General features: G+C 37.5%; 1 protein-coding gene across 4 annotated transcripts in view; it reads right to left on the reverse strand.

Moving 5' to 3' along the window:
• Window positions 1-10,940: 10,940 nt before the first annotated feature.
• MCAM (melanoma cell adhesion molecule) overlaps window positions 10,941-20,215 on the reverse strand; it is a 159,751-nt gene continuing 150,476 nt past the window's right edge. The window contains exons 9-18 of one of the 4 annotated variants that reach the window (XM_053691367.1): window positions 19,131-19,246; window positions 18,061-18,202; window positions 17,858-17,982; window positions 17,521-17,659; window positions 16,878-16,913; window positions 15,480-15,521; window positions 14,346-14,363; window positions 13,055-13,199; window positions 12,478-12,589; window positions 10,941-11,821 (exon numbers count right to left, since the gene is read on the reverse strand). In XM_053691367.1, the coding sequence (XP_053547342.1) occupies window positions 11,792-11,821; window positions 12,478-12,589; window positions 13,055-13,199; window positions 14,346-14,363; window positions 15,480-15,521; window positions 16,878-16,913; window positions 17,521-17,659; window positions 17,858-17,982; window positions 18,061-18,202; window positions 19,131-19,246 (905 nt within the window). In that variant the 3' untranslated portion in view covers window positions 10,941-11,791. The remainder of the gene's footprint in view (window positions 11,822-12,477; window positions 12,590-13,054; window positions 13,200-14,345; window positions 14,364-15,479; window positions 15,522-16,877; window positions 16,914-17,520; window positions 17,660-17,857; window positions 17,983-18,060; window positions 18,203-19,130; window positions 19,247-20,215) is intronic. The other 3 variants (XM_053691369.1, XM_053691368.1, XM_053691370.1) reach the window with 3 other exon arrangements.

Consider the following 20,215-nt stretch of genomic DNA (forward strand, 5'->3'; position numbering starts at 1 on the left):
TTTCCACGCTGATAAGGTGGTTTTGCGTACCAAACCTGGATTCCTTCCTAAGGTTGTTTCTAATAGGAATATCAATCAGGAAATTGTTGTTCCTTCTCTGTGTCCTAATCCTTCTTCCAAGAAGGAACGTCTGTTGCACAATCTTGATGTGGTTCGTGCTTTAAAGTTCTACTTACAAGCAACTAAAGATTTTCGTCAAACATCTTCGTTGTTTGTTGTCTATTCTGGTAAGCGGAGAGGTCAAAAGGCTACGGCTACCTCTCTTTCTTTTTGTCTGAAAAGCATCATCCCTTTGGCTTATGAGACTGCTGGCCAACAGCCTCCTGAAAGGATTACTGTTCATTCTACTAGAGCAGTGGCTTCCACATGGGCTTTTAAAAATGAGGCTTCTGTTGAACAGATTTGTAAGGCGGCGACTTGGTCTTCACTTCATACTTTTTCCAAATTTTCCAAATTTGATACTTTTGCTTCTTCGGAGGCGATTTTTGGGAGAAAGGTTCTACAAGCAGTGGTGCCTTCCGTTTAGTTACCTGTCTTGTCCCTCCCTTCATCCGTGTCCTAAAGCTTTGGTATTGGTATCCCACAAGTATTGGATGAATCCGTGGACTTGATACATCTTGCAAGAGAAAACAAAATTTATGCTTACCTGATAAATTTAAAAAACTTCAGTCACCTCTGCACCCTATAGTTTCTCCTTTTTCTTCCTAACCTTCGGTCGAATGACTGGGAGGTGGAGCTAAGGGAGGAGCTATATTGACAGCTCTGCTGTGGGTGCTCTTTTTGCCACTTCCTGTTGGGAAGGAGAATATCCCACAAGTATTGGATGAATCCGTGGACTCGATACATCGCAAGAGAGAGAAATTTATCAGGTAAGCATAAATTTTGTTTTTTCTACTATGGAGCATACTGGAACTGTCCCCAATAATATAAACTTACATCCTTTAGTGGGTAGATCCACTGATTTTGCAAATCAATTTAAATGTGTATTGTGCTACTGTTGTTCCCCCAGCTCAACTTTGCAATACTTGTATGTATCACCTGATGCATTCCAATCAATCTAATGTTGCTTTTTCCCCTAAAGGAATTTGTTCTCTTCTGTTTGCTCTTTACAAGGGCGTTGAAAGTTTGCTCCAGGATTTAAAGTTATTGTGCGCCCAACTGTTTCTGAAATGTTACCGTTTGTCTCCTTCAAGTAAGGGCAAAATATATAGGTCTGACAATCAACCTACTGTCAAACTTATTTTTCCATTATGAATCTCTAAAAGTTAGATCAGCTAAAAAGCTTCTCAACTTGAAGACAGATCTGATGTGTCAGAACCTGAATCCTTGAGAATCTCAAGGATTCAGGTTCTGACACATCAGATCTGTGTTTTGAAGGTGAATATATTTCTGATAATCAAAACTCACTCACTAATTTAGCAATACTCAAGATTCATCCTCTTATGTTCAAACTGGAACACCTTTACTAAAGTCAGTGTTATGTACTTTAGGGGTTCAAGATCCTAAACCTGCTAAGGAAAAGTCCATTAAGCAATTGGATCTAATTTTAAAACCTGCTGCTAAAGTTCCAGAGGTTTTTTCCAGTCCCTGGTGCAATTACTGAAATAATTACCAAAGAGTGGACAAGGCCTGGCGTTCCTTATAATGCAGCCTCAAATTTTTAAAAGATGTTCACGTTACTGTCTTTTAATTTAGAAACTATCCCAAAGGGTAGACAGACATTTCCCTACAAAAGGCCCTTTTAAGAGCTATTGTAGTTTAGTTTAGGGGGTGTTTTTATTTTGGGGGGCTTTTTATTGTCATAGGGATTAGGTTTCATTTTTTTATTTTTGATTTTGTTTATTTTTTTCTGTAATTTTATAGTTTTTTATTTTTTGTAATTTTAGATATTTTTTTTGTAATTTAATGTTAGGTTTTATTTAAGTGTAAATTAGTATTGGGGTTAATTTAGGGGGTGTTAGGTTAGGGGGCTTAGTAATTTAGTTATTTGCGTTGTGGGTGTTTGGTGGTTTAGGAGTTAATAGGTTAGTTAGGTTTATTGCGATGTGGGGAGTTGGTGGTTTAGGGGTTAATAGGTTAATTAAGTTTATTGGGATGTGGGGAATCAGTGGTTTAGGGGTTAATAGGTTAATTAGGTTTATTGCGATGTGGGGGGTTGTCGGTTTAGGGGTTAATTAGGTTTATTGCAATGTGGGGGTTTGTCAGTTTAGGAGTTAATAGGTTAATTAGGTTTAGGGATGCACCGATACTGAGCATTTGTACTAGTGCACAATGCTCTGATACTGATACTTTTGGCCAGGTGCCTACTCTGTTACAGGGAGGAAGGAGGGACGTGACGCGCAGCGCAATGAAAACCGGGCTGATACTTTTGGCTAGGTTCCTACTCTGCCTACTGTTACAGCGATGTGAGGGAGGAAGGAGGGACGCGACACGCAAAAAAAACCGGGAGACAGAAATGACGTCACTCCGGCCCTGGCATCATTACAGGCGCATGAGGGAGCAGTGTGCTGGATGTGCCACATAAGCAGAACTATCGATCACAGGGCAGTTACAGGACAGACAGATTAGGTAGGCAGTCAATTGCATATGTGCATATTGCTCCTCTGTAGCACTGCACGCATCTATAGGCAGCGTGGGGACCGGGGCTAATAAGTGTGAATAGTAGCACCGCATTTTCAAAACATTTGTGCCTCCAGATCTTCAGCACTGCAACCGCATATAGCATAAAAATGTTATGCATTTGTCACCAGTTTGCCTAACCCAAGGTCAGAGAGCTGCACTTTAGTTGTATGGCTTATTGACTCAGTGTGTTTCTTCAGCTCTGAATCAATAGGTTAAAGTGGATCTACACAAGCACAAGCACTGAGGGGATTAGCACTAAACATGGCGCAGTCCTTTGCCCCCAGTGTGCACATTAATACCTATCTAGTAGTTGTAATGTAGCTGCAGCTTTGTATGGTTCAGCTCTGCATTCAGACCAATATAAATAACATTTGTGAGCAATAATTAAATTGTAAGCTCTGTGGGGTATATTCTATCACTAGCAGCTAATGCTGTTTTATCAGAAAATCAGTAATAAAACTCACATACCATTTGTGTCTTATCCCAGATATGCAACAATCCTCAGTAAGGAAGCAGGTCTTTATTTACATGTATAAATCAGTTTTGCAGTCAGAGAAACCCCCAAATCACACCCACCTGTCCCTACCAATCACACCCACCTGTCCTCCAATCACACCCACTTTCCCCCAAAATCAAACCCACCTGTCTCCCCAATCACACCCACCTTTTCCCCCAAATCAAACCCACCTGTTCTTTAAATTAAACCCACCTGTACTCCCAGATCACACCCACTTGTTACCCCACATCACAACCACCTGTACTCCAAGACCACACCCACCTATATTTCCAGATCAAACCCACCTGTACCAAAAACATGGTATCGGTGCAACCCTAATTAGGTTTATTGCGATGTGGAGGGTTGGCGGCTAAGGGGTTAATATTTTAATTGTTATTTGCGGATTAGGGGTTAATTACTTTATTATTTTGCAATGTGGGGGTTTGCGGTTTCGGTGTTCAATACTTTGTGCGGGAGGTTAAGTTTCGTGTAGGGGGTTACGTGTTTTTTATTTCTTTCTTGCGGGCGGTTAGGTGTTTTTTCATTTTTTCATGTGGGCGGTTGCGTGTTTTTTTTTTTTTTACGGCTTCGGGTTTGCCTATGCTGCATCCAGGTGGATCTCGAAAATGGCAGGGTGGTGAAAGAATCCACCCACGGACACGGTGCCATTTTTGAAATCCACTGGGATGCAGCTTCGCTCATCCAGGTGGATTATTTTGGCTTTGAGGATGCGTGCGCAACTGGCGACACAGACGGATGCGTTGCAAACACAATTAAAGTATAGATTTTTCTTTTCCACACCCCAAACCTATTATAAAAATACTGTTGGTATCGGAAAGGTTATGATTAAGGTCATTTGACCGAAACGTTGTGTTGCTGTGTCTTTGGTGATGTCTCAATAAAGAAGATTTTTTATTACATTCATTGGATGGTGCTGTTCCTTCTGTGGAGTTTGATCGGAAAGGTTGAGCCAATATAATTAGAGATTAAAACAATAAATATGGAAATTTCTATATCTTGGCCTATAACCTAGGCAATACTTACCAGATTCCTGCCCTATGGTTCTCTGTATTCCTATGATGATCAAAACTAGGAATGAAGGTGGGAGGGAGGTCACATTGATATAGGTAAAGGTGGTGGTTATCTGTCCATGGCATAAGGAGTCTAGTACACGTCATGAAAGAACAATTCAGAGAACTTGGCTGCTATATGGTAAGAAGCACTTCAACCAGTGGGGATGTGGGTTGTAGTTGGCAGCAACTCTCAAAATGTTTTTTGAGATTTTTCACACCACAAAATAACAGGAATCATTGTCTACTGAGGCTGGGGCACAATATAAGACTTGATTTATTTGTTCTTTTAATAGACCATAAATATATTGTTGATTTGTTTAGAAAGTATGCAATGGTTAGAGTACTGTGTGTGGTGGGGAAAACACTGTGCAATTACAAGCAAGTGAGTTGAAAAATGCTGGTTTGGTTTAGTTTTGTTCTTTTAACACTAAATTGGCACCACACATAAGTGTCTAGTGTGTGGACATTGATTGGTGGACATTGATTTGTCAGTTCTATTAATTAGCTACCTGGGTAGTTGTTATCAAAGGTGTCAAACATTGTAGTTTTGGTTACACTATGGGGTAGAATAATGTCCCATTAAGCTGAGGACACTTGGTGTTTTGGAATCGGACCTTTTAAGACATCCGCAGAATAATGCGAGCGCACAAACACCACCTAGAATAGACCATCTCCCCCCACTTGGAGTTATAGTGTTCTTAAAAAACATTAAACAAGCATTGAAGTCAAAATTAAGCTTTTGTTATTCAAATAGAACATTCAACTAAATATGATCAAATTGTGTACAGTCTTTTTCTGTGCATGTTTTCTGTGGCACCAGCTCCTACTAATGTAGGATCATTATTTAATAATTGTAAATAGACATACAACTAAAAGAAGGAGTGCTTAACCCTGTGTTGGAATAACAATTACTGCTTCTTAGAGAATACCACTAACCACTTACCCTAACTACAATGATTTAAACCCATTTTTTTGTCAGTGTTACAAATTAGGAAATCTGCAGCTAGACCTTAAAGGGACAGGAAACCCCAAAAATGTATTTCAGGATTTGACCAGAACATACAATTATAAACAACTTTCCAATTTACTTCTGTTATCAAATTTGCTTCATTCTCTTTTTATCATTTGCTGAAGGAACAGCATTGCACTACTGGCAGCTAGCTGATACATCTAGATAGCAAATCACAAGAAACAAATGTGTGCAGGCACCAGTGAGCAGCTAGCTCCCACTAATGTAGGATATGTGTGTTTTCTTTTTCAACAAGGAACAGCAAGAGAATGAAGCACATTTGAAAATAGAAGTGAATTTAAAAGTGTCTTAAAATTGCATGCTATGGGGCCTATCTATCTAAGTGTCAACCGCAAATATGCTGGAATTCCGCATCGTAATTGTTGCGAGATTGATCCGACCTAGTTATCAAAGCCTCCAGACTGGCAAATGATGAAATTTGTGATGTAACATACGATCCGCCGGTCTCAATCCGACGCAGATCGATGCTTACGTCATTACAGATGTTCCGAATACACCTTCGGCTCTATTTGACACTTTTTTCCCATTTATCAAACTTTTAACAGGTACGCTCGCGGCTATTCAGACGCAGCGTACCTGGTTTTCAAACTGCCACCCTTGAGGCCGCGGATGCCATAGAAACCAATGGGAGTATGAAAGCACGAAAGCTTATGTTCGATGCTGCAAGAGAATGAAGCATACCCCATTGATTTATATGATAGAAAAAAAAGTTATGTTTTCACCTAACACCCTAACATAAACCCCAATTGCTGATTGGAACAGCCAATAAAATGAGAGCCCAAATCCTATTGATTGATTGGAACAGCCAATAGAATGAGAGCTGCTCAAATCCTATTGGCTGATTTGAACAGCCAATAGGATTTTAGCAGCTCTAATTCCTATTGGCTGATTGAAATCTTTCCACCAATAGGAATGCAAGGGATGCCATCTTTGATGGCGTCACTTGCATTGAAGTTCCAGTGTACAGCGGCGACCGGATGAAGATAGAAGATGCCGTCTGGATGAAGACTTCTTGCCGCCTGGATGAGGACTTCGCCGGCTGGATGAAGATAGAAGATGCCGCCTGGATGAAGACTTCTTGCCGCCTGGATGATGACTTCGCCGGCTGGATGGATCCTTCAAGCGGGACTTTAACAACTGTAAGTGGATCGTCAGGGGTTAGTGTTAGGTTTTTTTAAGGGTTTTTTGGTTGGGTTTTATTTTTAGATTAGGGTCTGGGCAATGTAAAAGAGCTAAATGCCCTTTTAAGGGCAATGCCCATACAAATGCCCTTTTCAGGGCAATGGGTAGCTTAGGTTTTTTTAGAGTTAGGGTTTTTATTTGGGGGGGTTGGTTGGGTGGTGGGTTTTACTGTTGGGGGGGGTGTTTGTATTTTTTTTTTACAGGTAAAAGAGCTGATATCTTTGGGGCAATGCCCCACAAAAGGCCCTTTTAAGGGCCATTGGTAGTTTATTGTAGGCTAGGGTTTTTTTTATTTTGGGGGGGCTTTTTTATTTTGATAGGGCTATTAGATTAGGTTTAAAAAAATTAGTTTTTTATAATTTGGTTTGCTTTTCTTCGTAATTTAGTGTTTTGTTTTTTTTTGGTAACTTACAGCTAGATTACGAGTGTTCAGCGCTATAGGGAAATTAACGACTGCCACAAAAGCTGCGTTATTTCACCTCCCTATAGCGCTGTTATTACAGGTTTACAAAAAGCAGGCTTGTGGGGGCGATATGGTGGCGTTGAGCTCCATACTGCACTGAAATACAAGCGATGCTTTGACGATTTCCCCATAGACATCAATAGGTATAGCCGGCAAAAAAGAAGCCTAACACCTGCGATCGCGGAAGCAAAAGCTCCGTAACGCAGCCCCATTGATGTCTATGGGGAAAGAAAAAGTTATGTTTAAACCTAACACCCTAACATAAACCCTGAGTCTAAACACCCCTAATCTGCTGCCCCCGACATCGCTGCAACCTACATAATGTTGTTAACCCCTAATCTGCCACCCTTAACATCACCGCCACTTAAATAAAACTATTAACCCCTAATCTGCCGCTCCCGATATAGCCGCCACCTACATACAGTTATTAACCCCTAATCTGCTGCCCTTAACATCGCCGCCACCTACATACAGTTATTAACCCCTAATCTGCTGCCCTTAACATCGCCGCCACCTACATACAGTTATTAACCCCTAATCTGCCGCCCTTAACATCGCTGCCACCTACATTACAGTTATTAACCCCTAATCTGTCACCCCCACTATACTAGTTAACCCCTAAACCTCTGGCCTCCAACATCAAACACTAGCCCTAACCCTAAGTCTAACCCTAATGTAACCGTAAGTCCAAGTCTAACCCTTACACCCCTTGATTTAAATATAATTAAAATAAATCTAAATAAACCTTACAATTATTACCTAAATAATTCCTATTGTAATGTTAGTTTTTAGTGTAAGGCAGGTTAGGTTTTATTTTACAGGTAACTTTGTATTTAATTTAGCTAGGTAGATATTAAATAGTTAATAACTATTTACTAACTAGTCTAACTAGTAAAAATTAATACAAACTTAGTTGTGAAATAAAAATAAAACCTAAGATAGCTACAATATATACAATATAACTATTAGTTATTTTGTAGCTAGCCTAGGTTTTTTTACAGGTAAGTATGTATTTAGTTTTAAATAGGAATTATTTAGGTAATAATTGTAAGGTTTATTTATATTTATTTCAATTATATTTAAGTTAGGGGGTGTTAGGGTTAGGCTTACGTTAGTGTTAGGTTTAGGAGTTAATATATTTATGTAGAGTTAGTGATGTGGGAGGTCAGAGGTTTAGGGGTTAATAATTTATTTAAAGGGACACTGAACCCCAATTTTTTCTTTCGTGATTCAGATAGAGCATGCAATTTGAAGCAACTTTCTAATTTACTCCTATTATCATTTTTTCTTCATTCTCTTGCTATCTTTATTTGAATAAGAAGGCATCTAAGCTTTTTTTCTTGGTTCAGACTCTGGACAGCACTTTTTTATTGGTGGATGAATTTATCCACCAATCAGCAAGGACAACCTAGGTTGTTCACCAAAAATGGGCCGGCATCTAAACTTACATTCTTGCATTTCAAATAAAGATACCAAGAGAATAAAGAAAATTTGATAATAGATACATTAGAAAGTTGCTTAAAATGTCATGCTCTATCTGAATCACAAAAGAAAAAATTTGGGTTCAGTGTCCCTTTAAGTATATTTCATTGTGGGGGGCTTGTGGTTTAGTGGTTAAAAGGTTTATTATAGCAGCGGTGTGGGCGGACCGCAGATTAGGGGTTAATAATCTTTAAATATTGTTTGCAATGCGGGGGGCGGCGGTTTAGGGGTTAATAGGTTTATTATAGTGGGGACGATGTTAGGGAGCGGCGGAATAGGGGTTAATAATTTTATTTTGTGGCGGCGATGTCCGGAGCAGCATTTTAGGGGTTAATAATTTTATTTTAGTGTTTGCGATGCGGGAGGGTCTCGGTTTAGGGGTTAATAGGTAGTTTATGGGTGTAAGTGTACTTTTTAACACTTTAGTTATGAGTTTTATGTTACAACTTTGTAACATAAAACTCGTAACTACTGACTTTAGATGGCGGAACGGATCTTGTTGGTATAGGGTGTACCGCTCACTTTTTGGCCTCCCAGGCAAAACTCGTCCATTGAAAAAGGACTTTTTTTAAAAGTGCGGTACTGACATTGCATGACGGCCAAAAAGGTGTGCGGTACACCTATACCTACTAGACTTATAATAGCGGCGTTAGGGAAAAAGCAGCGTTATGAAGCATACCGCTGCTTTTTCACTCATAACGCAGAACTTGTAATTTAGCTGTTAGTGTTTTTTTTTTTAATTAGTCATTTGAATACGGTTTAATTGTATATTTAAATAATTTTAGTAGGCTTAGGTTTTTTAAATATGTAATTTATTTTATTTAATTGGTAGTTTAATGTAATTTTAGTATAATAGTTAGGGTAGGTTAATTAATAGTTTAAAATTAGTTTATTTTATTCTACAGGTAAGTTTTAATTTATATTAGGATAGGGATGTTGTAATTTTAATTTAAAGTTAAGGTGTTGTTAGGTTTAGGGGTTAATAGCTTAATTTAGTTTTTGGCGATGTGGGGTGCTGACGATTTAGGGGTTAATAGGTTTAGTTAGTGGTGTTGATGTTGGGAGGCAGAGGTTTAGGGGTTAATATGTTTATTTAGGTTGCACCGGTGTCAAGAAGCGGCGGTAAGGGGTTAATAACTTTATTTAGATTGTTGCGGTGGCGGTATAGGGGTTAAACATTTTATTATAGTGGCGGCGTTTAGTGAAATGGTATAAATAAAGTTGGGAAAAACACGAATAGCAGCGTCATCGATGACTGTTAGTTAACAACGGTCCGATGCTCATCGCCCCGTGCTTGTGTTTTTGACGGCTTTATTTATAAATATGGAGATCGTATTCAGATCCGCAGCAACAATGTTTGGCGAGCGAATCGACACCCGCGAATGCAATATAGTTGACGCTTTGATACATATCCCCCTCTATGTGAATCATGCAAGTTTATTTTTGACTTTCCTATCCCTTTAACATTAAACATGGCTCCCGGATTGTGGGAGCCCAGCTTATATTTATTTAACTGTGTGCTGCAGCATTTCTACAGCCGATACTTGTTATACTCAAAAAATATTTTTGAATATATATATAGTTAAAGGGACATAAAACCCAAAATATTTATTTTATTTACTTATATTATCATTTACTTTACTCTTTAGATATCCTTTGTTGAAGATAAAAAAAAATATACCACAATGGTGAAAACCCCAAATACAAAATAATATGAAATGAAATGTGTCAAAATAAAGACTCAGATACAGACCATCACAATGTCAGATATCAAATAAAAAAGGCAGAGTCCTCTTGAATAAGGCATAAAGACAAACTTTAATTCTGTTCTTACAAATCCTCAGAAGCAATCCCCAAGGAAAGAGAAAAGCAAACATAGTGCTGGTTCTTTATTTTGACACATTTTATTTCAGATCCTTTGTTGAAGAAACAGCAATGCACATGGACGAACCAATCACATGAGGCATCTTTGTGCAGCCATCTTTGTAACTGTTTATTTAATAAGAATTGGTGTGTATGGGGATATGTTAGTTTTTATTATTAGATGTATTTTTAGTGCTATTCTCTTAGAAGCAGTAATTGTTATTCCAACACAGGGTTAAACACTCTGTCTTTTAGTTGTATGTCTATTTACAATTATTTAATAATTGTTTCAATTGTGCTAATATTCTGGCTAGAAAAAAACCTCCAAGACATTTATTTGTTTCTAATTTGAGGCTTTCTTGTAGATTAATTTACTAGTTTCCCCCATCTTTTCTTTCGCTGTAATATGTAGGAGAGCCTGTTATTGGCTGATGGTGACAGAGGGAAATGAAAGGATACGTGTTATCACATTATCTTTTTATTACAGACTTCCACTGTATTTGCTGGTCCTTGAATTAACTTTGAAAGATTCTTTAATAAGCTATTTAACAAGGTGTTAAATGTGGAGATCAATAAAGGAATGTATTACATGTTGCGCTAAATTAACTTTTTTCGACTCCACTTTTCACCCCCTTTCAGTTAGATTCAGTGTTACACAGGATAGACACCGTATATGCACATAACCATAAAAGGCCTATAATGCTGTCCCACAAATAGAAAGTATGAAAATAAGACTTAAATTTCTTTATTTGGACATACTTAAAAAAGAAGGCAAAGCAGAACTAGATCTCTTAAATTTACATACAAATAATTGCAAATATATATATATATATATATACTTATATATATACTGTATAGAGTTACTTCTTCACCATGTGCAGTTTTTGGGAAAAGGAGGATTTCTATAAGAGAACTTGTGCTTATTGGGGATGTTCTCAGGGGGTAATAGTGCCCCCTCTACCCCAAGGTTATGCACTTTAATACATTTTAAGGGGTTATCTTTGGAAACTTGTTGTACATTCATAGAAAGAATTACAGTGCATTGCATTGAAGTAGATAGATCTCTCATTTGAGGGGGTGGGAGTTGGAGGATTGTCAGTGCTTATGTCAGTCATTGATCCCACAATCTCTTTTATTTAACTTTGGTTAGTCTGAACACCTCCCACCAGTGTCTGTTCAGAAACCACCCTTGTCCTAATATAAGGCCAAAGTAAGAGACTGGCGTAATTTGAATACTATATGGGTTTAGGCAAGTCCATCCTAGACCACAAAGGTCACATCAAGGTCACTTATTATGGTCAAGTGAAACCTGCAGAAACAAAGGTTACTTCAAGATCAACTGAACTTAGTTTATAATCTTAAGACCAGACAGCCAGCTGGCCTCATTGAAATCCTTTGCTGAGGGGGAAACTGGATGCCAACCTAGGGTCAAGGTTAATTGTTGACTTTGTGGTCAGAAACATCATGAGATGGAAAGGCCTTTCAGTCCATATGAGCTTCAGGAAGGAGTGCTGAGTTCATCTTCAACACAAAGCAGGATACAACCCAGAGTCAGAAATCCTGTGATGTGAATAGATGACTCAGTTCCTCAGATCCATGTATTTTTCTCCCTTCAAAATAAAAAGACATCATGCAAAGTTTTGAATAGTAGTGCAACTAGAGACACTTCATAAGTAGTAGTAGTGGAGACAGATACTTAGACACATAGAAGTGCTTTAGGAGTGAGTGAATGGAATGGTGTAAAATGTATTATGCCAATAAAATAGCTGTAACTTTAATACACTACGATTCTTTGGTCACAAAAAAATAATAGTGCCATGATGCTCTATGGGCACGAAGTTGGATACTAAATCCGTCAGCATTTCAGCACTGTATTAATTATGATTCTAAAGAATTTTCCATGTAGGGATTTTGTAATTCTGAAATCTCACATAACTACTATCCAGTGGTTGCTAGTCCCTTAAAAGGGCGTTAAACATCTCTTGCTTAGGTATAATTGTGCATTTCCCATTTTCTATAAATGGGCAAACATGTTCTGTAACTAAGGTTTTGTTGAAGAAAATCTAGGTTCCAGAAAAACCTTTTTGGCTTCTCTACAGATCATTGAACAAGCACAGTTTTATACAAAAGCAAGATGTATTTAATGTTGCTTGATGGAGAGGGATGTTGTAATATTGTGTTTCCCATTGTCGGGCTGCACTTTAGTGTTGAGGTGCTGTGTTTTTCTTTCTTTTCAGTGTTGTGTGCTGTATTTTAGGAGTCTCACCTGGTCTCCTGGAGGTTTCTTCTCTTGGGGTCCTGGAAGCAGAACAGATTCCTCCGCTGGTGAATCTGGCTTCATTTCCACTACAATCTTATCCTTTTCACCAGGTGTTGTTCTGGGAAAGAGTGCAGTTTGTGAGGAAATTTAAATTCAAATGCACATTAAAGGGATAGTCTAGTCAAAATTAAACTTCATGCTTTAGATAGGTCATGCAATTTTAAGCAACTTTCTAATGTACTCCTATTATAAAAAAAATTTCTTCGTTCTCTTGGTATCTTTAAGTGTTAGCTTAGGAGCCAGCCCATTTTTGTTTCAGCACCTGGGTAGCGCTTGCTGATTGGTGGCTACATTTAGACACCAATCAGAAAGCGCTACCCAGGTGCTGAACCAAAAATAAGCCGGCTCCTAAGCTTACATTCATGCTTTTTCAAGTAAAGATTGCAAGAGAATGAATACAAATTTATAATAGTAGTGAATTAGAAAGTCAATAAAAATTGCATGCTCTGTCTGAATCATGAAAGTTTCATTTTGACCAGACTATTCCTTTAAACATAGGATCCACAATAGTTCTACTACTCACATGTCCTGTTTCCCAGAGCGGCCACAGGGAATCCGTCCTTTTTTGTATAGGAAGTACAGCACTGCTCCCAGAATAGCGAGAAGAAGGATACACACTATAACCGCAACAATTACCACACCATGACTTCCTTCTTTTGTTTGCTCGTCTGCAGAGACAACATGAGTGTCACTAACAAGTCACAATGTCATATTCATTAAAAGATTATAAAAGGCCATTGTACCAGTTCATTTATTGCATAGCATGCAGTTAATCTTGCTTTAAGGTGAAACAAGTTACTCTCTGATTAGTCAGCACAGCATCATGCTGAGCCGTTGAGCTTTTTTGCTACCTACATATATACCCTATTGTAGGTCAAATTTCAGTGAGCGACCCACCCAAATTATATATTGTTTTTTTCAGCAGATTCACAATAAACCATTATTATATTTATAATTCATGCCATATCAGATAGCTGCAGCAAAAACTGTAAAGAAAAGTGTATATTTCTTTCTTAGATTTTAGTAAATTATACTGAAAATGAACAAGGGACCACTGCTGTTACTGTGACCACCGTACTAAATTGTCTACTAGAAAATAAACTTTAATAGGAGTCTCTTCGCATACCCGATTTTTTTTATTGGTCATATTAATGACCCATTCCCAAGGAAATTCCTGTGTTTTTTTCCTGCTTTTGCCCAGATTACAAGTGAAGCTGTATTTAACGCTCCCACTCGTACGTTAGCTAGAAGTAAGATTTTTACACGCACCGATTTTAGTGCTTGTATTACAAGTTGTAAGTTAAAAAGTTTTAATACGCTCGAAAACCTGATGAATGTAAAAAGCCTAAATTAGGATATTGCACGAGCAATAACGTATTCCCACATAGAAGTGGAGCAAAAAAAAAACCCTACTTTAGCGCAATCCCAATTGGATATTCTCAAGTGCGCTAACCCAACATGAAAATATGAATATTTCACATTCCAATGTTCTTCACATAGCAGAATATGTTCCATTTATTCATAAATACATATTTCTACATATATCTGAGGTTACAAGGTTACAATTGTGGTCAGTGGTATTAGGTTGTTACACAGTATCAGGTAATGATTTTTTTTTCATAAATGTGCAACGTTGCACCCTTTTCCTAAGCAGGGTTCAGGATTGAATAAGGTCACACAAATAGAGAGCGTGGAAAAGTAAACAAGGAGAGGGTAAGCAAACCGCTAGTAAGTGGCAGTGAGTGGATTGCACAGGTGCAGCTTATTAATGGCAAATTGCAAGCAGAGGCGATAGGGATATTGAGTCAACTGACCTTTCTTGATGTTTGTGTCTAATGTGGAAAGAGAACAAATGAATGAGGATTACTTTCTACTTTGCATACATCCTGCCACACCTAACTCTGTCTGTACCACCATCTGCCACTGATCCCCCTTCATGCTTCACTTCACTCCCCTCTACATCTTTCATTAAAGGGACATGAAACCCAAATGATTTAGAAAGAGCATGCAATTTTAGACAACTTTCTAATTTACTTCTATTATCTAATTTGCTTCATTCTCTTGATATCCTTTACTGAAAAGCATATCTAGATAGGCTCAGTAGCTGCTGTTTGGTGGCTGCACATAGATGCCTTATGTGATTGGCTCACCCATGTGCATTGCTATTTCTTCAATGAAGTATACCTAAAGAATAAAGCAAATTAAATGATAGATGTAAATTGGAATGTTGTTTAAAATTTTATTCTCTATCTGAACCATCAAAGAAAATTTTGGGTTTAATGTCCCTTTAAAGGCAAATTAACACAGAAAGATACCTGTTCTGTTACTAACTCTAAATTGAATAGATTTGAAAATATGCACCAGAGATAACAACCACTATAATCCTGTGTCCTGTAATGTTTCTATCTCACTCTTGTCTCACTCGCCTTCTGCTAATTACTCTCTGCTCTGTTCTTCTAAGTCTTCCTCCCTTTTCCTATAGTCCTTCCTCAACTTATACTTACAATCTTACTTTGTCTGTCCACTGTCTCCCCCCCCCCCCCCCACCATTTGATCTCTTTATGCCTAGGTAAATCACCCCTGTCTCACTTGATTGTAACATTATTTAGACCTTCTCTTCTCTCCATCTCTTCTTCTCGGTTCCCTGTATCTCCCTCACTCAACCCTTCTTATGCCAATGAACCTTCCATTTTTCCACATGATCTTTACAATGGGTCTTCCTTCCCCACTCTCTGCATCACTTTCTCCATTTATTTATTGTTTTTACATGTTGTGGGTCTTCCTTTCACACTTTTTACAAATTTTTCTTGTCTATTCATTATCTAGCCCTTTCAAAAAAAAAATTGTTTTTTTTTTCTCAATTTCCTCCCCCCCCCTTAGATCTCTAGCTCCCCTTTTGTTTTTGTTCCCCTGCCCATAATCTAGCTATCTGAATATGTTGCTCTTACCTGCATTGATGTCCGTAGAGGTTGTAGTTTCAGGTACTGTTCCTAAAACAGAATAATAGTCAGAGAGCATAGATCCCAACTATATTTAAGCACAAGCATATAAATAGATATATATCTAAGCAAACTCAAAAAGCCCTACATCCATTTCTACATGTGTGAAATACACTCACACACACAAATACACACCTATTTACACCTGCAAAAAATACTTAAATCATTATAAATGTAAGTCAGAAAAAGCTCAGACCTCAGTGTTTATTAGAGAGCCAGTGGATGTTTAATTGATGTTAAGTATGAAATATTGGGAATTTTTATAGGATTGTTTTAAAAATTAGGCTTTTGTTTGGGGAGGATTAAATGTTGGACGTGATTAGGTTTATGGGGGTTGTGATAGGGGATCTTTTGTTGGAGACTGGTGCTGGGGCCATATTACAGCCTTCACTCATTCTTGTCCTTCTGCTCACCACTCTCTGCTCTGTTCCTCTGAATCTCTCTTCCTTTTTCCATATTCCTTTCTTCTACCACTTGTATTTGTTAACACTGTTATGTTTACTATAGTCTTTCTTTCCTTCTTGTTTTATCTTTTCAAATTCCAGCATTCTCCTTAAAGGGATACTAACCCCTCATTTTTTCTTTCATGATTCAGATAGAGCATGCAATTTTAAGCAACTTTATAATTTACTCCTATTATCAATTTTTCTTTGTTCTCATGTTATCTTGATTTGAAAAAGCAGTAATAAAAGGTTAGGAGCCGGCCCATTTTTTAGTTCAGCACCTTGGTAGAGCTGCTGATTGGTTTGCTACATTTAGCCACAAATCAGCAAGTGCTACCCATGTGCTGAACAAAAAATGGTCTGGCTCTAAAGCTTACAGTACTGCTTTTTCAAATCAAGATAGCATGAGAACAAAGAAAAATTGATAATAGGAGTAAATTAGAAAGGTGCTTAAAATCTCATGCTCTATCTGAATCATGAAATAAAAAAAATGGGTTTAGTATCCCTTTAAGTCAATCACTCTATCTCACTTGGTTTTGACTTTCTCTACCCTTCTCTCTTTCCCATTTCTTCTCCTTTATTCCCTGTCTCTTATTGGCTAATTTTCTCATGAAACAAATCAACCTTTTACTTGTCCATGTGACCTCTTTTATAGCCTCCTTTCTCCATATCTCTTTGTACATTAATCTATTGCTTTTAAATTACTTGGCTCTTCTTTTCTCTCTTATACTATCTATTTAACTATCCATATTCTCTTCCTTATCTAGCACTTTATATAGTCTGGATTTGTTATCCTTCTATCAATTTGTTTCCCTTCCTCCAGTTGTCTCACTCCCCATTAGGGTTAGTTCCCCAGCCCATCCCTTCTGCTTGTAATTCCTCATCTTGAATGTTTTGCTCTTACCTGTGCTGATGAGTGTAGAGGTTATTATATCAGGTACTGTTCACAAAACAGAACAAGAGTCACACAACATAAAGACAAACAGAGCATACATATAAACATGCATTAAACATACATAGTAGTGTAGCTATAGTTTAAGTTTTTTAGGTGTTTGTAAAGTTAGGCACCTTAAGTGGCTGGGCATGTTTAAAATGTGCTTAAAAAGATTCAAGCAGTTTAATACAGACAATTAAACATTTATTGAAAGTTTGTGTTTCTGTGGCTATAGTATGTTTTTGTTTGGGGTCTAACAATAACTCAGATGGCCAAAAGACATAACATTTCATAGTAATTACGGTAACCAATAAAAAAGTGCATGTGCACATATTTCTCAATGAGCCTTTAAACTGATTAAACAGGCAGGAAATATTAAATTCATTAAACATATTTGGAGAATCTAAAATAAGGTTCAGGCTTCAGTATTTTGTATTTAAAAACAAAAAACAAAACATAAAAGGCACCAGATACCACACTGGTCAATCAATCTGATAAATCTGAGTCTAAAAATTACCTTTTTTTTATTATATAAATTATTTGAAAGTCCATTCTAACTTAAATTATATCCACACTACCATTAAGCATAAATATCCAATTTTTAATTACTTACTCTCTTCCAGCAAGATGATTTTCATATCCGTTCCAAAGGAGTTAACAGCTGTACAGTTTATTCCCCAACGTATCAGATCGAATGTTACCAGCACAGTCCGATTACTGGTCACTCCATAATCATCCTCCTCCTCATTTTCCTGGAATACAATAATATACTGAGCTATATATAAGATAAGGGCACAAGCTAAAAAAAAGAGGGGGTGGAGAAAATAGTATTTTGGTGATAGAAGAGGGGAGATTAAGCAGGAAATTCAGGACTAAACACTATATCATAGGGTAACTGAGAAGGAACAGGGCAGAAAGCTGAACTAAGTTGACCAGAGAAGATGAATTACCGCATTGCCACTATCTGACCAGCTGATCCTTGGTTTTGGATAACCCTGAGCTCTGCACATTACATTCACCTCATCACCATTCTGCACTTGAAGAAAACCTGGGCTAACAGAGACTTCTGGCTTACCTGCGATAGGGAACAGGAAGTGTTACATGGTGACCTATGAAATGTCTGTTACCGCTTATTTAGCCATTTTTCTACTACCTTTCACAATTATCTGGAGCTCTTTGTGCACACTCAGGCCTGGTACATCCAGCAGTTCAGCTACACACATGTACATGCCAGACATGTTATAATCCACGTTTTTCAGATCTAGAGATGGGTCATTGGCAATGACTGTATCGTCCTACAGAAATTAAAAAGTAGAGTTATATCAGTAAAAAGGTAAACTTAAAGGGACAGTCAACACCAGAATTTTTGTTGTTTTAAAAATTAGATAATCCCTTTATTACCCATTCCCCAGTTTTGCAAAAACCAACACAGTTATAATACACTTTTTTACCTCTGTGATTAACTTGTATCTAAGCATCTTCTGACAGCCCCCTGATCACATGACATTTTATTTATTATCTATTGACTTTCATTTTAGCCAATTAGTGCAGTGTCTGCCACAATCCACGGGCATGCTTACAATGTTATCTATAGGGTTTACCTGAACTAGCTCTCCCCTGCTGTGAAAAGCAAATACAAAGCATGTGATTAGAGGCGGCCTTCAAGGGCTTAGAAATTATCATATGAGCCTTCCTAGGTCTATCTTTCCACTAAGAATACCAAAAGAACAAAGCAAAATTGGTGATAAAAGTAAATTGGAAAGTTGCTTAAAATTACATGCCCTATTTGAAACATGAAAGTTTTTTTTGGACTTGACTGTCCGTTTAAATGTAACTAAACAGATATCTAATGATTCCAATAGAGCAATTTACTTCTATTATCAAATGTATCTCTGTTTCTTTTTGTATACTTTGTTGGAACTACTTCATGTGATAGCATACTGAGGTATTCTCCGGAATGTGTGCCTGTCTTAAGGATTATATGTGCACCAATGTTACAAACACTGGTGCCACATAATGCACAACATATTTGCACACTTCTGAGCCTACTACAGTATGCTATGTAAAAGAGTTACATTTTATCAAAGTATATTAAGATTAAGAGATACAATTTATAACAGACTTAATGGGAACACTTTAAAAAATTGTGACATAATATAATTGTACACTTAACACAAGCCACCAAAAAGATTTGGAGATCCACTGTATCTTTGGTGGACTTACTTTCTTCCATTGAAAGTTTATCTTAGCTGATCCATTTGCTTTGCACAAGATGCTGAAATCAGACCCAAGTTCAGCTATAGCTGGCGATTCCTGAGAAAGTGATGGTGTATCCAGAACTAGGAAATAGGGAGAGAGATATTGAGGTTTAACAGCATAAGGGCACTGGTGATACCAGGATCATGAACAAGTTGCTCTGTTGATGGGTATATAATGTCCCTTCATTGTGTGCTTTAATGAATACAGTAAGAGGTTAAAGTGCATACTTTAGGCATTTTCCACAAACATCTGCAAACTAATGGATGCATGTTGTTATTTGGGTAGATTTATTAACAGGCTCTCTTGCCTCTCCAACTCCTCCAATCTCACCAAGACCTATGTTATTTTATGGAGCACATTTATTAAAAATTGGAGAGGTGTTTGAGCTTTCATGACTGGCCTCTAAACAATAACATAGGAACTGATAAGTCCAGAGAGACTGGGGAGGTCGTTAGGGAATCTACCCTAGTAAATTAAGGAGCTGTCCATGGTTCTAGAGAAACTAAAGAGACATCTCATGCCAAGAAACTACAAGGTACATTATACTCAGCTTGTGTTTATCAAATACTTTATCTAGAAAAATATCCTTCATTTTTCATTTAGAATAGAATCTAACTGGTTTGCAAAACGATTGAGCTATATTCTAAGATTTAGATGACCTTGATCCCAAAAAATTAATTTTAGGGAATACAACTATTTCCTGAATGCTATTTTGTATATATAATATTGGGGCAGATCATAATCCTCTAGAAAAGTTTTTCAAATATTTTTTTCTGCAACATTCACTATTCAAATCTATGGGAGGTTTTGTACATAAATAATAAGCTTTTCTAAAGGTTTGGAATCAACGCCATTATCAGACAACAACTAGAAGCAATAAGCCCAAATCTTTTGTTCTTGATCTCCAGCCACATGTTGCTCATAAGACCACACCTTGCAGCTCGATAAAACCCCTCAAAAAATATAGAAATAATGCTGAATGTGACATTTTTGTTCTGAGAAGAACTAGTAGAAGAAATGTTATGTAGGATATTATTCTTTGGACCATG

This window comes from Bombina bombina, chromosome 8, assembly GCF_027579735.1.
Source record: "Bombina bombina isolate aBomBom1 chromosome 8, aBomBom1.pri, whole genome shotgun sequence".
In the NCBI taxonomy this organism is placed as follows: Eukaryota; Metazoa; Chordata; class Amphibia; order Anura; family Bombinatoridae; genus Bombina; species Bombina bombina.